Here is a 19,597-nt window from a genome sequence, read left to right as displayed (position 1 = left end):
TTAGTCGGGACAGCAGCTTAGTCAGGACAGCAGCTTAGTCAGGACAGTGACTTAGTCAGGACAGCAGTTTAGTCAGGACAGCAGCTTAGTCAGGACAGCAGCTGAGTCAGGACAGTGACTTAGTCAGGACAGTGACTTAGTCAGGACAGCAGCTGAGTCAGGACAGTGACTTAGTCAGGACAGTGACTTAGTCAGGACAGCAGCTTAGTCAGGACAGCAGCTTAGTCAGGACAGCGACTTAGTCAGGACAGCAGCTTAGTCAGGACAGAGGCTTAGTCAGGACAGCAGATTAGTCAGGACAGCAGCTTAGTCAGGACAGCGACTTAGTCACGACAGCGACTTAATCAGGACACCAGCTCAGTCAGGACACCAGCTCTGTCAGGACAGCAGCTTAGTCAGGACAGTGACTTAGTCAGGACAGCAACTTAGTCAGGACAGCAGCTTAGTCAGGACAGCAGCTTAGTCGGGACAGCAGCTTAGTCAGGACAGCAGCTTAGTCAGGACAGCAGCTTAGTCAGGACAGCAACTTAGTCAGGACAGCAGCTTAGTCGGGACAGTGACTTAGTCAGGACAGCGACTTAGTCAGGACAGCGACTTAGTCAGGACAGCAGCTTAGTCGGGACAGTGACTTAGTCAGGACAGCAACTTAGTCAGGACAGCAGCTTAGTCAGGACAGCAGCTTAGTCGGGACAGCAGCTTAGTCAGAACAGCAGCTTAGTCAGGACACCAGCTCAGTCAGGACACCAGCTCAGTCAGGACAGCAACTTAGTCAGGACAGCAGCTTAGTCAGGACAGCAGCTTAGTCAGGACAGCAGCTTAGTCAGAACAGCAACTTAGTCAGGACAGCAGCTTAGTCGGGACAGCGACTTAGTCAGGACAGCGACTTAGTCAGGACAGCAGCTTAGTCAGCACAGTGACTGAGTCAGGACAGTGACTTGTCAGGACACTGACTTAGTCAGAACAGTGACTTAGTCAGGACAGCAGCTTAGTCAGGACAGCAGCTTAGTCAGGACAGCAGCTTAGTCAGGACAGTGACTTAGTCAGGACAGCAGCTTAGTCAGGACAGTGACTTAGTCAGGACAGCGACTTAGTCAGGACAGCGACTTAGTCAGGACAGCAGCTTAGTCAGGACAGCGACTGAGTCAGGACAGCAGCTTAGTCAGGACAGCAGCTTAGTCAGAACACTGATTTAGTCAGGACAGTGACTTAGTCAGAACAGTGACTTAGTCAGGACAGCAGCTTAGTCAGGACAGTGACTTAGTCAGGACAGCTGCTTCATCAGCACAGTGACTTAGTCGGGACAGTGACTTGTCAGGACAGTGACTTAGTCAGGACAGCGACTTAGTCAGGACAGTGACTTAGTCAGGACAGTGACTTAGTCAGGACAGTGTCTTAGTCAGGACAGTGACTTAGTCAGGACAGCAGCTTAGTCAGGACAGTGACTTAGTCAGGTCAGCAGCTTAGTCAGGACAGTGACTTAGTCAGGACAGCAGCTTAGTCAGGACAGTGACTTAGTCAGGACAGCAGCTTAGTCAGGACAGCGGCTTAGTCAGGACAGTGACTTAGTCAGGACAGCAGCTTAGTCAGGACAGCGGCTTAGTCAGGACAGTGACTTAGTCAGGACAGCAGCTTAGTCAGGACAGTGACTTAGTCAGGACAGCGACTTAGTCAGGACAGCGACTTAGTCAGGACAGCAGCTTAGTCAGGACAGCGACTGAGTCAGGACAGCAGCTTAGTCAGGACAGCAGCTTAGTCAGAACACTGATTTAGTCAGGACAGTGACTTAGTCAGAACAGTGACTTAGTCAGGACAGCAGCTTAGTCAGGACAGTGACTTAGTCAGGACAGCTGCTTCATCAGCACAGTGACTTAGTCGGGACAGTGACTTGTCAGGACAGTGACTTAGTCAGGACAGCGACTTAGTCAGGACAGTGACTTAGTCAGGACAGTGACTTAGTCAGGACAGTGTCTTAGTCAGGACAGTGACTTAGTCAGGACAGCAGCTTAGTCAGGACAGTGACTTAGTCAGGTCAGCAGCTTAGTCAGGACAGTGACTTAGTCAGGACAGCAGCTTAGTCAGGACAGTGACTTAGTCAGGACAGCAGCTTAGTCAGGACAGCGGCTTAGTCAGGACAGCGACTTAGTCAGGACAGCGGCTTAGTCAGGACAGCAGCTTAGTCAGGACAGCGGCTTAGTCAGGACAGCAGCTTAGTCAGGACAGCAGCTTAGTCAGGACAGCAGCTTAGTCAGGACAGTGACTTAGTCAGGACAGTGACTTAGTCAGGACAGTGACTTAGTCAGGACAGCAGCTTAGTCAGGACAGCAGCTTAGTCAGCACAGCAGCTTAGTCAGGACAGAGACTTAGTCAGGACAGCTGCTTAGTCAGGACAGCAGCTTAGTTAGGACGGCGACTTAGTCAGGACGGTGACAGTCAGGATAGCGACAGGGTGGCCTCTTTCTGCGCCATAAACCTTTTACGAATCTGCGACTGAGCCACGGAGGTCTTGTTGCGCAATGGGATAGAGTCCACTATCTCTGAGCCAAAGCAGGTCGAGTATTTCCAACGCACACTAGTGACAGGCGTTAAAGGCAGGAGAGACGTCTGGTCCGCCACGTGATGGAGCCTGTACCATAGGCCCAGACTGCAGTATTTGACACAGCAAATCAGACTGTGCTGGAAATCCATAGAACCCTTACAGTGCATAAGAAGGGTAGCAAGGATAATCCAGGGAACTACAGGCCGGTGAGCCTTACTTCAGTGGTAGGGAAATTACTGGAGAGAATTCTTTGAGCCAGGATCTACTCCCATTTGGAAGCAAATGGACGTATTAGTGAGAGGCAGCATGGTTTTGTGAAGGGGAGGTCGTGTCTCACTAACTTGATAGAGTTTTTCGAGGAGGTCACTAAGATGATTGTTGCAGGTAGGGCAGTGGATGTTGTCTATATGGACTTCAGTAAGGCTTTTGACAAGGTCCCTCATGGTAGACTAGTACAAAAGGTGAAGTCACACGGGATCAGGGGTGAGCTGGCAAGATGAATACAGAACTGGCTAGGTATAGGGGAGGAGAGGGACCAACGCCCGTTGTGGAGGTTGGATGTGGGACTGCTGGCAGACGAGGAAGTGTGTGGGGGTGTATTGAAAGGTATCTGGAGGCCAACGACAACAGGGAGGTGCAGGTGGGAGTAGTATGGGAGGCACTGAAGGCGGTGGTCAGGGGAGAGTTAATCTCCATCAGGGCTCACAGGGTGAAGAGCGAGGGCAGGGAAAGGGAGAGGTTAGTGGGGGAGATTTTAAGGGTGGACAGGAGCTATGCAGAGGCTCCGGATGAGGGGCTACTCTGGGAGAGGCGAAGTCTCCAGACGGAGTTCGACCTGTTGACCACAGGGAAGGCAGAGGCACAGTGGAGGAAGGCACAGGGGGCGATATACGAATATGGGGAGAAGGCGAGCCGGATGCTGGCACATCAGCTCCGTATGAGGATGGCAGTGAGGGAAATAGGCGGAGTCAAGGATGGAAGGGGAACTACGGTGCGGAGTGCGGGGAAAGTGAATGAGGCATTCAAGGCCTTCTACGAGGAGCTGTATAGGTCCCAGCCCCCAGGGGGAAAGGAGGGGATGCGACGATTCTTGGACCAACTGAGGTTCCCGAGGGTGGAGGAGCAGGAGGTGGCTGGTTTGGGGGCGCCAATTGGGGTGGAGGAGCTGGTTAAAGGACTGGGAAGCATGCAGGCAGGGAAGGCCCCGGGACCGGATGCGTTCCCGGTGGAGTTTTATAGGATGTTTGTAGACCTGTTAGCCCCGTTGCTGGTGAGGACTTTCAATGAGGCAAGGAGGGGGGGACCCTGCCCCCGACAATGTCGGAGGCGACGATCTCTTTGATCCTGAAGCGGGATAAGGACCCACTGCAATGTGGGTCGTATAGGCCGATCTCGCTCCTCAACGTAGATGCTAAGTTGCTGGCAAAAGTGTTGGCTACGAGGATCGAGGACTGTGTCCCGGGGGTGATTCACGAGGACCAGACGGGATTTGTAAAGGGCAGGCAACTAAACACCAATGTGCGGAGGCTCCTAAATGTGATTATGATGTCATCGGTGGAGGGAGAGGCGGAGATAGTGGCAGCTATGGACGCGGAGAAGGCCTTTGACCGAGTAGAGTGGGAGTATCTCTGGGAAGTGTTGCGGAGGTTTGAGTTCGGGGGAGGGTTTATTAGCTGGGTTAAGCTCCTTTATAGAGCCCCGGTGGCGAGTGTGGTTACGAATCGGCGGAGGTCGGAGTACTTCCAGCTGTATCGAGGGACGAGGCAGGGGTGCCCCCTGTCCCCCCTGTTGTTTGCATTAGCAATTGAACCTTTGGCCATGGCGTTAAGGGAGTCCAGGAAATGGAGTGGGGTAGTTCGAGGGGGAGAGGAGCATCGAGTGTCGCTGTATGCAGACGACCTGTTGCTGTGGCGGACCCGGTGGAAGGGATGGTTGAGGTAATGCAGATCCTACGGGAGTTTGGAGACTTTTCGGGCTATAAGCTCAATGTGGGAAAGAGTGAGCTCTTTGTGGTGCATCCGGGGGATCAGGGAAGAGGGATAGACGACCTACCGTTGAGGGGGGCGGAAAGGAGCTTTCGATACTTGGGGATCTAGGAGCTGGGGGGCCCTGCACAAACTTAATTTGACCCGGCTGGTGGAGCAGATGGAGGAGGACTTTAAATGATGGGACATGCTGCCACTCTCGCTAGCGGGCAGGGTACAGTCGATTGAAATGGTGGTCCTCCCGAGGTTTCTTTTTGTATTCCAGTGCCTTCCAATTGTGATCACCAAGGCCTTTTTTAAGAGGGTAGGCAGGAGCATTATGGGTTTTGTGTGGGCGAGTAAGACCCCGAGGGTAAGGAGGGGGTTCCTGGAGCGTAGCAGAGATAGAGGAGGGTTGGCGTTGCCGAATCTGGGTGGCTACTATTGGGCAGCCAACGTGGCGATGATCCGTAAGTGGGTGATGGAGGGAGAGGGGGTGACGTGGAAGAGGTTGGAGATGGCGTCCTGTAAAGGAACGGGCCTGGGGGCGCTGGTGACGGCACCGCTGCTGCTCTCGCCGACAAGGTACACCGCGAGTCCGGTGGTGGCGGCAACGCTAAAGATCTGGGGGCAGTGGAGACGGCACAGGGGTGCGATGGGAGCCTCGGTGTAGTCCCCGATCAGAGACAACTATCGGTTTGTCCCGGGGAGGATGGACAGGGGGTTTCGGAGCTGGCATCGGGCAGGGATTAGAAGAATGGGGGACCTGTTCATTGATGGGACGTTTGCGAGCCTAGGGGCGCTGGAGGAGAAGTTTGGTCTACCCCGGGAAACGCTTTCAGGTACATGCAAGTGAGGGCGTTTGTGAGGTGGCAGGTGAGGGAATTCCCGCTGCTCCCGGCACAGGGGATTCAAGACAGGGTGATTTTGGGCGTATGGGTCGGGGAGGGCAAGGTGTCGGCGATGTACCAGGAGATGAAAGTTGAGGGGGAAGCGTTGGTAGAGGAGCTGAAGGGTAAATGGGAGGAGGAGCTGGGGGAGGAGATTGAGGAGGGGCTGTGGGCTGATGCCCTAAGTAGGGTTAATTCCTCTTCTTCGTGTGCCAGGCTCAGCCTGATATAATTTAAGGTGGTCCACAGAGCGCACTTGACGGGGGCGAGGTTGAGTAGGTACTTTGGGGTAGAGGACAGATGTGGAAGGTGCTCGGGGAGCCCGGCGAACCACGTCCATATGTTTTGGTCGTGCCCGGCACTGGAGGGGTTCTGGAGGGGAGTTGCGAGAGCAATATCTCAGGTGGTGAAAGTCCGGGTCAAGCCAAGCTGGGGGCTCGCAATATTTGGAGTAGTGGACGAACCGGGAGTGCAGGAGGCGAAAGAGGCCGGCATTCTGGCCTTTGCGCACCTGGTAGCCCGGCGAAGGATCTTGTTAGTGTGGAAAGATGCGAAGCCCCCCAGTGTGGAAGCCTGGATAAATTATATGGCTGGGTTTATCAAGTTGGAAAGGATAAAATTTGCCTTGAGAGGGTCTGCGCAGGGGTTCTCCAGGCGGTGGAAGTCAAAGAGATCTAGGAGTACAGGTCCACAGGTCACTGAAAGGGGCAACACAGGTGGAGAAGGTAGTCAAGAAGGCATACGGCATGCTTGCCTTCATTGGCCGGGGCATTGAGTATAAGAATTGGCAAGTCATGTTGCAGCTGTATAGAACCTTAGTTAGGCCACACTTGGAGTATAGTGTTCAATTCTGGTCGCCACACTACCAGAAGGATGTGGAGGCTTTAGAGAGGGTGAAGAGATTTACCAGAATGTTGCCTGGTATGGAGGGCATTAGCTATGAGGAGCGATTGAATAAACTCGGTTTGTTCTCACTGGAACGACGGAGATTGAGGGGTGACCTGATAGAGGTCTACAAAATTATGAGGGGCATAGACAGAGTGGATAGTCAGAAGCTTTTCCCCAGGGTAGAGGGGTCAATTACTCGGGGGCATAGGTTTAAGGTGCGAGGGGCAAGGTTTAGAGGAGATGTACGAGGCAAGTTTTTTACACAGAGGGTAGTGGGTGCCTGGAACTCGCTACCGGAGGAGGTGGTGGAAGCAGGGACGATAGTGACATTTAAGGGGCATCTTGACAAATACATGAATAGGATGGGAATAGAGGGATACGGACCCCGGAAGTGTAGAAGATTGTAGTTTAGTCGGGCAGCATGGTCGGCACGGGCTTGGAGGGCCGAAGGGCCTGTTCCTGTGCTGTACATTTATTTGTTCTTTGTTAAGGCCATTCAGCCCATCGAGTCTGCACCAACCTCTGAAAAAGTACCCTATCTGGCCCCACTCCCCCGCCCTATCCCTGTTACCCACACATCTTTGAACTGTGAGAGGAAACCAGCGCACTCGGAGCAAAGCCACGCACACACGGGGAAATCTCTGTAGTCCTGTAGTATCTGACTCACAGTGCACACCAGTATTCACAGAGTCATAGAGTTTTACAGATAGAGGCTGTTTGGCCCATCCTCTCTGTACAGTATCCCCGTCTGAAGTTTCAATGGGAATGTGGGATGATCCCAAAAGAAATTTGGAGCCCAGATCAGAAGGTGTTTTCAGATGAGGAAGGCCTTTCCAAGTTGACCCAATGTGTCCCTGATTGTAACGTCCACCTTCAGCCCTGGCTCCTCCTCTCCTGCCTCTGAGCCAGAAGGTTGTAGGTTCAAGTCCAGGCTGAATCTCCAGTGCGATACTAAGAGGGTGCTGCACCGTCAGGATGCCATCAGAAAGGGCCCCTCCTGCCCTCTCGGCTGGCTGTGAAAGACCCTGTGGCACTATTCTGTGCAAGAGAAGGGGGTATGGGGGGTGGGGTTCTCCTCAGTGTCCTGCCCAATGTTAACCAACATCGCAAACACAGGTGACCTGGCCACATTACTGCTTTGGGATCTTGCTGTGTGAAAACTGGCCTTCCTTGGCCTTCATTGGCAGTACAGCTTTGAAGTGCCTCACAGGTCATCGCAGGAGATATGGAAACGCAAGTTTATTCCGTCTTCTTCCTTTCAATCTTTCTTCCTGAAATCATTCCAGGCCCAGCTCCTCTATCCGAGGAGCCTATTCCCTGATCTCACACCTAAATTTGCTTTTGACTCGTTTCACCCCGTGACGTCCCCCTCTCCCATCTTCTCCATTCATTTAACTATAGTCCTGACAGATTCACAAGGAGACTGGTTGGAAAGGGACGTCCTATACTGCTCAGCGATTATTAATTTAACTCTTTTTTAAAAATCATTCATTTACGGGGCGTGGGTGTCGCTGGTTGGCCCAGCATTTGTTGCCCGTCCCTAATTGCCCCTGGAGAAGGTGGGGGTGAGCCGCCTTCTTGAACCGCTGCAGTCCCTGAGGTGTAGGTACACCCACTGTGCTGTTAGGGAGGGAGTTCCAGGATGTTGCCCCAGCGACAGTGAAGGAACGGCCGATATATTTCCAAGTCAGGGTGGTGAGTGACTTGGAGGGGAACCTCCAGGTGGTGGGGTTCCCAGGTATCTGCTGCTCTTGTCCTTCTAGATGGTAGAGGTCGTGGGTTTGGAAGGTGCTGTCTGAGGAGCCTTGGTGAGTTGCTGCAGTGCATCTTGTAGATGGTACACACGGCTGCCACTGTGCGTCGGTGGTGGAGGGAGTGAATGTTTGTGGAAGGGGAGCAATCAAGTGAGGCTGCTTTGTCCTGGATGGTGTCGGGTTTCTCTCCAACATCACCTCTCAGATGGTCCCCTCCATGTTCCACCAATTGTCAGCAGCCAATGCCACTTGCGTCGGAACTGGTATTGGCTTGAAAAATATGGGCAGGTATATCAGTTAAAGACATGGATGCTGGGATGACATCAGAGCGAGATGTCCTTCCTGTGACTTGCATCCATTTTTCAGGGTCATCAGTCTGCCTCCGTATCACCCGGCAACCCCCTGGAATGCGGCAGTACAGTACGGTCACAGGATGAAGGTGCTGAGGTGAAGAAACCTGCCCAGTTAAACGATTGTTAATCCTCCCTCAGATTTCAAACATGACCTTGAGTTTTGAGAGCTGATAAGCACACTATCTCTCTTTATGAGGACTGAATGCCATCAATCCGTGATGCAGGCCTTGACCCACAGTTACCTGCAAAGCACCTCACAATTTAACCCTTCTTTTCTCAAAGATTGAGGGAGCAGTGCGGTGGCGCAGTGGTTAGCACTGCTGCCTCACAGCGGCCCGTGTTCGATTTCCCCGCTGGGTCATTGTCTGTGCGGAGTCTGCACGTTCTCCCCGTGTCTGCGTGGGTTTCCTCCGGGAGCTCCGGTTTCCTCCCACAAGTCCCGAAAGACGTGCTGTTAGGTGAATTGGACATTCTGAATTCTCCCTCTGTGACCCGAACAGGCGCCGGAATGTGGCGACTAGGGGCTTTTCACAGTAACTTCATTGCACTGTTAATGTAAGCTGACTTGTGACAATAAAGATTCTTATAGTTTTGAATGGGTTTAATTTAGTATTTGTGTGTAAGGAACAGTAAACCTATAGTTAGATTCAGGTTTGACAAAGGGAGTTTTCATTTCAATTCAAACTGTATTTCTATTGTGCTGAGAGAAGGTTTAGCATGAAAATAAATGAAAGTTTGCAGAAGCATAAAGTCGTTGCTTAGCAACTGGGGGGGCTTTAGGGTAGGGAGGCGTTTTGAGTTTAGCTGTAGCTGGATACATAGCAGTTGGGGCTAGCTAGTGAGAGAGAAGGCAGCTCACAACTCTGCTAGACGCAGTTGGTTTCAGAGTGGGGAGTCATCTTTGGAAACTGTACTTGCGAAGCATTTGATTTTTGATAAATGTTTTTTTTCTTGCTGTTGAAAACTAATTTAGTGGTTCTGTCTGTTCCTGCACGTTTTCTAAAGAAGTAAAAGTTATGAGCCAGGGGTCCAATCAGGCTGAAGAATTCACACAGACAGAAAACCAGGAAGTGAAAAAACATGGAATATAATTCAATTTTTAGTCATTCAACAAAAGGCAAAATGAAATCTGGGGCATGCACCTGGGATGGAGGTGGAAGCCGCAATATCATGAACAGACTTTCAACAAAATAAAATATTTTTTTAATGGTAAAAGCATGGGAGCTTTAAATATTATTGCAAGGGAATGCGGCTCCACACTTTGAAAGCGCATTGTGTAAAGAAATTGACATTCATGTTAAACCGCTGATTTTGTGCTGATTCCATCTGTCCAGACTGCTCTGGAGAAGCAGGAATCCCTGACAGTAACTCCTGGATGCCCGCATTTAAGCATGCATGTGTGGATTCCGGAAGTTGCTGTCGGTTGTACACAGTCGTGACGGTGTGCGCTGTCAGTTTCACTGTCATTACAACCACAAATTCCGCCACAAAACTTTCTGTTTTGTTTCAGATTCCAGCATCCGCTGTAATTTGCTTTTATCTTTGTGTTTAATTCTCCACCAATTGCGATACAATTTGCATGGATCTTCCCCCACTTGCTTTGCCACCTATGACAAAAATTCTTATTCACTGGGAGTCTCCCTATTAAATTGAATTGGGATTGCAATATTGCTGGATTTATGACATTAGTATGAATGATTGGTGCGTTAGTCATTCTGGGTGATAATCAATGTTGCAAATTAAGTGGACCTTGATCTTTTTTTGATCAGCAGTCCCAATGTTGCATTAGCTCCATAGATTATGGGTAAAGAATGTTTCAACATTTCATACACCAACCCTGACATTCGCTCATCAACCTCTCAAGGAATGTTTCCAAAAATGTATGGTGACGATATATTGTGACACCAATGGTGAGCGTAACGGTTCAACTAATGTTGTTTGCTAAACTCAGCACGGCAGCAATTGGTGGCTCACTGATATGGGCAGGGAATTGTTCAAATTAAAGCAGCAAATGATTCCTTGCAATTGGCAGTGGGTGCCAGCTCGAGGTGTGCCAACCTGTGCGCCAGGTCCAGGTGTGCCAGCTTGTGTACTAGCTCAAGGTGTGCCAACTTGTGTACTAGCGCAAGGTGTGCTAACTTGTGCGCCAGGTCCAGGTGCGCGAGCTACAGGGGGGCCAGCTGGAGGTGTGGCAACTTGTGCACCAGCTCCAGGTGTGCCAGCTTGTGTACTAGCGCAAGGTGTGCAACTTGTGCGCCAGGTCCCGGTGGGCCAGCTCCAGGTTTCCCAACTCGGGGTGTGCCAACTTGTGCACCAGCCCCAGGTGTCGCAACTTGTGCGCTTTCTCCAGGTGCATCAGCTCCAGATGCGTCAACTCCAGGTGCGGCAGCTCGAGAAGTGCCAGCTCAATGTGTGCCAACGTGTGCACCATCTCAAAGTGTGCCAACTTGTGCTCACCATCTCTTGGTGTGCCAGCTCGATGTGTGCCAACTGCTGCACCATCTCGTGGCGTGCCAGCTTGATGTGTGCCAACTGCTGCACCATCTCGTGGCGTGCCAGCTTGATGTGTGCCAACTGCTGCACCATCTCGTGGCGTGCCAGCTTGATGTGTGCCAACTGCTGCACCATCTCGTGGTGTGCCAGCTTGATGTGTGCCAACTGCTGCACCATCTCTTGGTGTGCCAGCTCGATGTGTGCCAACTGCTGCACCATCTCAAAGTGAGCACCAGCTCAAAGTGAGCCAACTTGTGCACCATCTTGTGGTATGCCAGCTTAATGTGTGCCAACTACTGCACCATCTCAAAGTGAGCGCCAGCTCAATATGTGCCAACTTGTGCACCATCTCAAAGTGAGCGCAGCTCAATGTGTACCAACTTGTGCACCAGCTCGTGGTGTGCCAGCTCAATGTGTGCCAACTGCTGCACCATCTCAAGGTGTGCCAACTTTTGCACCATCACAAAGTGTGCCAACTTGTGCAACATCTCAAGGTGTGCCAACTTTTGCACCATCACAAAGTGTGCCAACTTGTGCAACATCCCAAGGTGTGCCAACTTGTGCATCATCACAAAGTGTGCCAACTTGTGCACCATCTTGTGTTGTGCCAACTTGTGCACCATCTCGTGGAGTGCCAACTTGTGCACCATCACAAAGTGTGCCAACTTGTGCACCAGCTCGATGCGTGCCAGCTCAATGCGTGCCAGCTTGTGCAACATTTCAAAGTGAGCGCCAGCTCAAGGTGTGCCAGCTTGTGCACCATCTCATGGTGTGCCAGCTCGAGCTGTGCCAACTCATGTTCCATTTATGGTTTCCAGCTGAGTGTGTGCCAGCTTGTGTACCAATTTGAGGTGTTCCAGCTCCATGTGTTGTATCAGGAAGTCCTCAGTCCTGTTAATTTAACTGGAAGGAAAGTCCACATCAATCGCCTTGTGATTCTAACAATTCACATCTCCTACCTCAATGTTCCTCTTCCAGGTCATTGGATGGTCAAATTCATTGTCAGAGACGGCTGAACCTTTAAGGAAAGAAAGAAAATGGTCACCCTCCAGCCTTCTTTCCTGCTCTGGTGAATTCATAGAGAAAAGTTCCTTTTAGGTTTCGACTTGCAGGAGTTCAGGCCCAGCCCTTTCCTCTGAAAAACGTTGGGCCCCAGGCTTCATTACCATCCAGCCATTTATCAGAGACACGATTGAGTTGAGAGGTGATTAGGATTGTGGAGAGAGCATAATTGAATTGGGAGAGGGGAGGTGATTGGAATGCTGGGTGACTTAGAGGGGAACCTCCAGGTGGTGGAGTTCCCAGGTATCTGCTGCTCTTGTCCTTCTAGATGGTAGCGGTCGTGGGTTTGGAAGGTGCTGTCTGAGGAACCTTGGTGAGTTGCTGCAGTGCATCTTGTAGATGGTACACACGGCTGTCACTGTGCGTCGGTGGTGGAGGGAGTGAATGTTTGTGGAAGGGGGAGCAATCAAGCGGGGCTGCTTTGTCCTGGATGGTGTTGAGCTTCTTGAGTGTTGTTGGAGCTGCGCTCATCCAGGCAAGTGGGGAGTATTCCATCACACTCCTGACTTGTGCCTTGTAGATGGTGGACAGGCTTTGGGGGGTCAGGAGGTGAGTTACTCTCCGCAGGATTCCCAGCCTCTGACCTGCTCTTGTAGCCACATTATTAATGTGTCTGGGTCCAGTTTACTGTTACTTATTTAACTTAATAATAATACAAAGAACAAAGAACAGTACAGCACAGGAACAGGCCCTTCGGCCCTCCAAGCCCGTGCCGACCATGCTGCCCGACTAAACTACAATCTTCTACATGGGTCCGTATCCCTCTATTCCCATCCTATTCATATATTTGTCAAGATGCCCCTTAAACCTCACTATCATCCCTGCTTCCACCACCTCCTCCGGCAGCGAGTTCCAGGCACCCACTACCCTCTGTGTAAAAAACTTACCTCGTACATCTCCTCTAAACCTTGCCCCTCGCACCTTAAACCTATGCCCCCGAGTAATTGACCCCTCTACCCCGGGGAAAAGTCTATGCCCCTCATAATCTTTATTATTGTCACAAGTAACATTAACCCTGCAATGACGTTACTGTGAAAACCCCTTCTTACCATTTGCTAGGGTGCTTTGCATTGCATTTTCTTTCAATTGTTTCTTTCTTTCTCGCACTTCTGTACACTTCTCCATCCTCATTTGAAGTCCTGAAAATACAGAAGAAAGAAATGCCACGTGAAAGCAGCAGAAGGTGGATGTAGACTGTGTTGTTTGGTATCTTTCATGGTCGCATCTACCCTGTAATATGTGTACTGTCAATGATGTGTCCCATGGGCTGTAGGTACTGTTTACTGAGTGCAGTATACATGGCATGTACTCTGTGCCACATGTACCTTGTGCTCCACACAGAAGGCCCCGTGAGATATTCCTTGATAACCAAAGTGGAAACACAGAGAGAGTTCTGGAAAGGGGGTGCATGGAATTCCTGGCTATGAGGTCGTTAGACTTCTGGGAAATTAGCCAACTTGAGGCTGCTAAGGAGACAGAGTTGAGATACAAGGCGAAACAATGAATTGGGCTGCAACTTAGCACTGCTATGGAGATGGGAGCTTGATAACTAGAAAGGGCAAATAGCAACTAAGTGGGGTATCGGGGTACATCTTGTGGTGTTGCGCACATGGACGCAGAATTGTTCATCTGATTCAGTTATGCAGCACAAGGGAGACGAGAGAAGGCACATTTACCAGGAGCGGTGTGTGTATGTAATAGAGTTAAATGACAGTCAGCAGAAGGCAGCGTTAGAGCAGGGGTTGTGAATTGGGCAGTTTTAGAGCTGCTGTTCCCGTGCTGCCAGGGACGTTAAGACCACTTGGTGGGATTTATGAAAGGAGTAGGACAGTGGAGCCTCGGGGGAATCTGTGCCATCAAGACTGACACGGACCGAGCTGAAGAGACTCCGGAAGGAGTGTGCCAGATGGGTACCATATCTAGGGACCTCAGGACAAATATGGCCTGCTACTGAAAGTGACTCAAAAGCCAAACCCATTGATGCGAAAACTGAGAGAGCCTGCCAAAGATGGAGTTGGAAAGATGGTGAGATTCCACATGATAACACATCTGTGCAGTGAGTAATGGGAGGTGCTTGTAATTTCTTGAGGTATATATTTCTTGGAATGACGAGTTGGAGTAAAATTAATCAAATGCTAAATCATTTGCCTGTTTAAACCTGCTTCATTTCATGTTGATTTTAGGATTTCAGTAAAAGATTTAAGAAGTGAATTCTCCTCCATCGATTCTGATTGTTATTGGGAGATTCTTTATTTTCAGGTTACAATTTTACGCTTGTTACAAAATTGTATAATTTATGCTTTACTGTCTTTCTATATTCGTCTTCCCAAAGTCCATCACTCCTCCACACTGAACTCCGTATTCCTGCCCCGTTTTCCATCATGTCGGGTACCCGAAAGACTAAAACTATCCCCATCCCTTGACTCAAGGTTCAAAATATTTACGAATGGAAGAATTCTGCTCCCGACACCAAAGTCTAGGTTGTTTACAAAAATTGTGAGGAAGAAAGGATCAAAAACTGATTATTGGTAATTACCATTGAAAGCTATTAACAAAATCCACCCATCACCACCCTCTGCTTCCCGTACCAGCCTCCCCGAACAGGCGCCGGAATGTGGCGACTAGGGGCTTTTCACACTAACTTCATTGAAGCCAACTCGTGACAATAAGCGATTTTCATTTCATTTCATTACTGAGCCAATCCTGTGTCTATAAGGTTAGGTGGATTGGCCATGTTAAATTGCCCCTTAGTGTCCAAAGATGTGCAGGTTAGGTGGATGGGCCGTGTTAAATTGCCCCTTAGTGTCCAAAGATGTGCAAGTTAGGTGGATTGGCCTTGTTAAATTGCCCCTTAGTGTCCAAAGATGTGCAGGTTAGGTGGATTGGCCTTGATAAATTGTCCCTTAGTGTCCAAAGATGTGCAGGTTAGGTGGATTGGCCATGTTAAATTGTCCCTTAGAGTCCAAAGATGTGCAGGTTAGGTAGATTGGCCATGTTAAATTGTCCCTTAGTGTCCAAAGATGTACAGGTTAGGTGGATTGGCCATGTTAAATTGCCCCTTAGTGTCCAAAGATGTGCAGGTTAGGTGGATTGGCCATGTTAAATTGTCCCTTAGAGTCCAAAGATGTGCAGGTTAGGTGGATTGGCCATGTTAAATTGTCCCTTAGTGTCCAAAGATGTGCAGGTTAGGTGGATTGGCCGTGTTAAATTGCCCCTTAGTGTCCAAAGATGTGCAGGTTAGGTGGATTGGCCTTGATAAATTGTCCCTTAGTGTCCAAAGATGTGCAGGTTAGGTGGATTGGCCATGTTAAATTGTCCCTTAGTGTCCAAAGATGTGCAGGTTAGGTGGATTGGCCATGTTAAATTGTCCCTTAGTGTCCAAAGATGTGCAGGTTAGGTGGATTGGCCATGCTAAATTGCTCTTAGTGTCCAAAGATGTGCAGGTTAGGTGGATTGGCTATGATAAATTGCCCCTTAGTGTCCAAAGATGTGCAGGTTAGGTGGATTGGCCATGTTAAATTGTCCCTTAGTGTCCAAAGATGTACAGGTTAGGTGGATTGGCCATGATAAATTGTCCCTTAGTGTCCAAAGATGTGCAGGTTAGGTGGATTGGCCGTGTTAAATTGCCCCTTAGTGTCCAAAGATGTGCAGGTTAGGTGGATTGGCCGTGTTAAATTGCCCCTTAGTGTCCAAAGATGTGCAGGTTAGGTGGATTGGCCATGTTAAATTGTCCCTTAGTGTCCAAAGATGTACAGGTTAGGTGGATTGGCCTTGTTAAATTGCCCCTTAGTGTACAAAGATGTGCAGGTTAGGTGGATTGGCCTTGATAAATTGTCCCTTAGTGTCCAAAGATGTGCAGGTTAGGTGGATTGGCCATGTTAAATTGTCCCTTAGTGTCCAAAGATGTGCAGGTTAGGTGGATTGGCCGTGTTAAATTGCCCCTTAGTGTCCAAAGATGTGCAGGTTAGGTGGATTGGCCTTGTTAAATTGCCCCTTAGTGTCCAAAGATGTGCAGGTTAGGTGGATTGGCCTTGATAAATTGTCCCTTAGTGTCCAAAGATGTGCAGGTTAGGTGGATTGGCCATGTTAAATTGTCCCTTAGAGTCCAAAGATGTGCAGGTTAGGTAGATTGGCCATGTTAAATTGTCCCTTAGTGTCCAAAGATGTACAGGTTAGGTGGATTGGCCATGTTAAATTGCCCCTTAGTGTCCAAAGATGTGCAGGTTAGGTAGATTGGCCATGTTAAATTGTCCCTTAGTGTCCAAAGATGTGCAGGTTAGGTGGATTGGCTATGATAAATTGCCCCTTAGTGTCCAAAGATGTGCAGGTTAGGTGGATTGGCCATGTTAAATTGTCCCTTAGTGTCCAAAGATGTACAGGTTAGGTGGATTGGCCATGATAAATTGTCCCTTAGTGTCCAAAGATGTGCAGGTTAGGTGGATTGGCCGTGTTAAATTGCCCCTTAGTGTCCAAAGATGTACAGGTTAGGTGGATTGGCCATGTTAAATTGCCCCTTAGTGTCCAAAGATGTGCAGGTTAGGTAGATTGGCCATGTTAAATTGTCCCTTAGTGTCCAAAGATGTGCAGGTTAGGTGGATTGGCCATGTTAAATTGTCCCTTAGTGTCCAAAGATGTGCAGGTTAGGTGGATTGGCCATGCTAAATTGCTCTTAGTGTCCAAAGATGTGCAGGTTAGGTGGATTGGCTATGATAAATTGCCCCTTAGTGTCCAAAGATGTGCAGGTTAGGTGGATTGGCCATGTTAAATTGTCCCTTAGTGTCCAAAGATGTGCCGGTTAGGTGGATTGGCCGTGTTAAATTGCCCCTTAGTGTCCAAAGATGTACAGGTTAGGTGGATTGGCCATGATAAATTGTCCCTTAGTGTCCAAAGATGTGCCGGTTAGGTGGATTGGCCGTGTTAAATTGCCCCTTAGTGTCCAAAGATGTGCAGGTTAGGTGGATTGGCCGTGTTAAATTGCCCCTTAGTGTCCAAAGATGTGCAGGTTAGGTGGATTGGCCATGTTAAATTGTCCCTTAGTGTCCAAAGATGTACAGGTTAGGTGGATTGGCCTTGATAAATTGTCCCTTAGTGTCCAAAGATGTGCAGGTTAGGTGGATTGGCCATGATAAATTGTCCCTTAGTGTCCAAAGATGTGCAGGTTAGGTGGATTGGCCATGTTAAATTGCCCCTTAGTGTCCAAAGATGTGCAGGTTAGGTGGATTGGCCATGATTAATTGTCCCTTAGTGTCCAAAGATGTACAGGTTAGGTGGATTGGCCTTGATAAATTGTCCCTTAGTGTCCAAAGATGTGCAGGTTAGGTGGATTGGCCATGTTAAATTGTTCCTTAGTGTCCAAAGATGTGCAGGTTAGGTGGATTGGCTATGATAAATTGCCCCTTAGTGTCCAAAGATGTGCAGGTTAGGTGGATTGGCCATGTTAAATTGTCCCTTAGTGTCCAAAGATGTACAGGTTAGGTGGATTGGCCGTGTTAAATTGCCCCTTAGTGTCCAAAGATGTGCAGGTTAGGTGGATTGGCCGTGTTAAATTGCCCCTTAGTGTCCAAAGATGTGCAGGTTAGGTGGATTGGCCATGTTAAATTGTCCCTTCGTGTCCAAAGATGTGCAGGTTAGGTGGATTGACCATGTTAAATTGCCCCTTAGTGTCCAAAGATGTACAGGTTAGGTGGATTGGCCATGTTAAATTGCCCCTTAGTGTCCAAAGATGAGCAGGTTAGGTGGATTGGCCATGTTAAATTGCCCCTTAGTGTCCAAAGATGTACAGGTTAGGTGGATTGGCCATGTTAAATTGCCCCTTAGTGTCTAAAGATGTGCAGGTTAGGTGGATTGGCCATGTTAAATTGTCCCTTCGTGTCCAAAGATGTGCAGGTTAGGTGGATTGACCATGTTAAATTGCCCCTTAGTGTCCAAAGATGTACAGGTTAGGTGGATTGGCCATGTTAAATTGCCCCTTAGTGTCCAAAGATGAGCAGGTTAGGTGGATTGGCCATGTTAAATTGCCCCTTAGTGTCCAAAGATGTACAGGTTAGGTGGATTGGCCATGTTAAATTGCCCCTTAGTGTCCAAAGATGTGCAGGTTAGGTGGATTGGCCATGATAAATTGTCCCTTAGTGTCCAAAGATGTGCAGGTTAGGTGGATTGGCCATGTTAAATTGCCCCTTAGTGTCCAAAGATGTGCAGGTTAGGTGGATTGGCCATGATAAATTGTCCCTTAGTGTCCAAAGATGTACAGGTTAGGTGGATTGGCCTTGATAAATTGCCCCTTAGTGTCCAAAGATGAGCAGGTTAGGTGGATTGGCCATGTTAAATTGCCCCTTAGTGTCCAAAGATGTACAGGTTAGGTGGATTGGCCATGTTAAATTGCCCCTTAGTGTCCAAAGGTGTACAGGTTAGGTGGATTGGCCATGTTAAATTGCCCCTTAGTGTCCAAAGATGTGCAGGTTAGGTGTATTGGCCGTGTTAAATTGCCCCTTCGTGTCCCAAGATGTACAGGTTAGGTGGATTGGCCATGTTAAATTGCCCCTTAGTGTCCAAAGATGTACAGGTTAGGTGGATTGGCCGTGTTAAATTGCCCCTTAGTGTCCAAAGATGTGCAGGTTAGGTGGATTGGCCGTGTTAAATTGCCCCTTAGTGTCCAAAGATGTGCAGGTTAGGTGGATTGGCCATGTTAAATTGTCCCTTAGTGTCCAAAGATGTGCAGGTTAGGTGGATTGGCCATGTTAAATTGCCCCTTAGTGTCCAAAGATGTACAGGTTAGGTGGATTGGCAATGTTAAATTGCCCCTTAGTGTCCAAAGATGAGCAGGTTAGGTGGATTGGCCATGTTAAATTGCCCCTTAGTGTCCAAAGATGTACAGGTTAGGTGGATTGGCCATGTTAAATTGCCCCTTAGTGTCCAAAGATGTACAGGTTAGGTGGATTGGCCGTGTTAAATTGCCCCTTAGTGTCCAAAGATGTGCAGGTTAGGTGTATTGGCCGTGTTAAATTGCCCCTTAGTGTCCAAAGATGTACAGGTTAGGTGGATTGGCCACGATAAATTGTCCCTTAGTGTCCAAAGATGTACAGGTTAGGTGGATTGGCCATGTTAAATTGCCCCTTAGTGTCCAAAGATGAGCAGGTTAGGTGGATTGGCCACGTTAAATTGCCCCTTAGTGTCCAAAGATGTACAGGTTAGGTGGATTGGCCATGTTAAATCGTCCCTTAGTGTCCAAAGATGTGCAGGTTAGGTGGATTGGCCATGTTAAATTGCCCCTTCGTGTCCAAAGATGTACAGGTTAGGTGGATTGGCCATGTTAAATTGGCCCTTAGTGTCCAAAGATGTGCAGGTTAGGTGGATTGGCCACGATAAATTGTCCCTTAGTGTCCAAAGATGTGCAGGTTAGGTGGATTGGCCATGTTAAATTGGCCCTTAGTGTCCAAAGATGTGCAGGTTAGGTGGATTGGCCGTGATAAATTGTCCCTTAGTGTCCAAAAGGTTATGTGGGGTCACGGTGATAGGGCAGGGGGAGTGGGCCTAGGCGGGGTGCTCTTTCAGAGGGTTGGTGCAGACGCAATGGGCCGAATGGCCTCCTTGAGCACGGTTGCAATTCTAGGGTTCTATGGAATACGGATATGAACCTGTGATGCCAACACCACTGAAG

The 19,597-nt window shown here is 49.2% G+C and overlaps 1 protein-coding gene across 2 annotated transcripts in view; it reads right to left on the bottom strand.

Moving 5' to 3' along the window:
* The window catches only part of LOC140405531 (sterol O-acyltransferase 2-like), a 172,601-nt gene that overhangs the window by 138,666 nt on the left and 14,338 nt on the right, over window positions 1-19,597 (bottom strand). For both annotated transcript variants that reach the window (XM_072494088.1, XM_072494087.1), the window contains exons 2-3: window positions 12,990-13,079; window positions 11,838-11,896 (exon numbers count right to left, since the gene is read on the bottom strand). In XM_072494088.1, the coding sequence (XP_072350189.1) occupies window positions 11,838-11,896; window positions 12,990-13,071 (141 nt within the window). In that variant the 5' untranslated portion in view covers window positions 13,072-13,079. The remainder of the gene's footprint in view (window positions 1-11,837; window positions 11,897-12,989; window positions 13,080-19,597) is intronic.

Source organism: Scyliorhinus torazame, chromosome X (genome assembly GCF_047496885.1).
Source record: "Scyliorhinus torazame isolate Kashiwa2021f chromosome X, sScyTor2.1, whole genome shotgun sequence".
NCBI classification, from domain to species: domain Eukaryota; kingdom Metazoa; phylum Chordata; class Chondrichthyes; order Carcharhiniformes; family Scyliorhinidae; genus Scyliorhinus; species Scyliorhinus torazame.
Note: the sequence above shows the minus strand (reverse complement) of the source record. Positions and strands in the feature narration are given on the sequence as shown.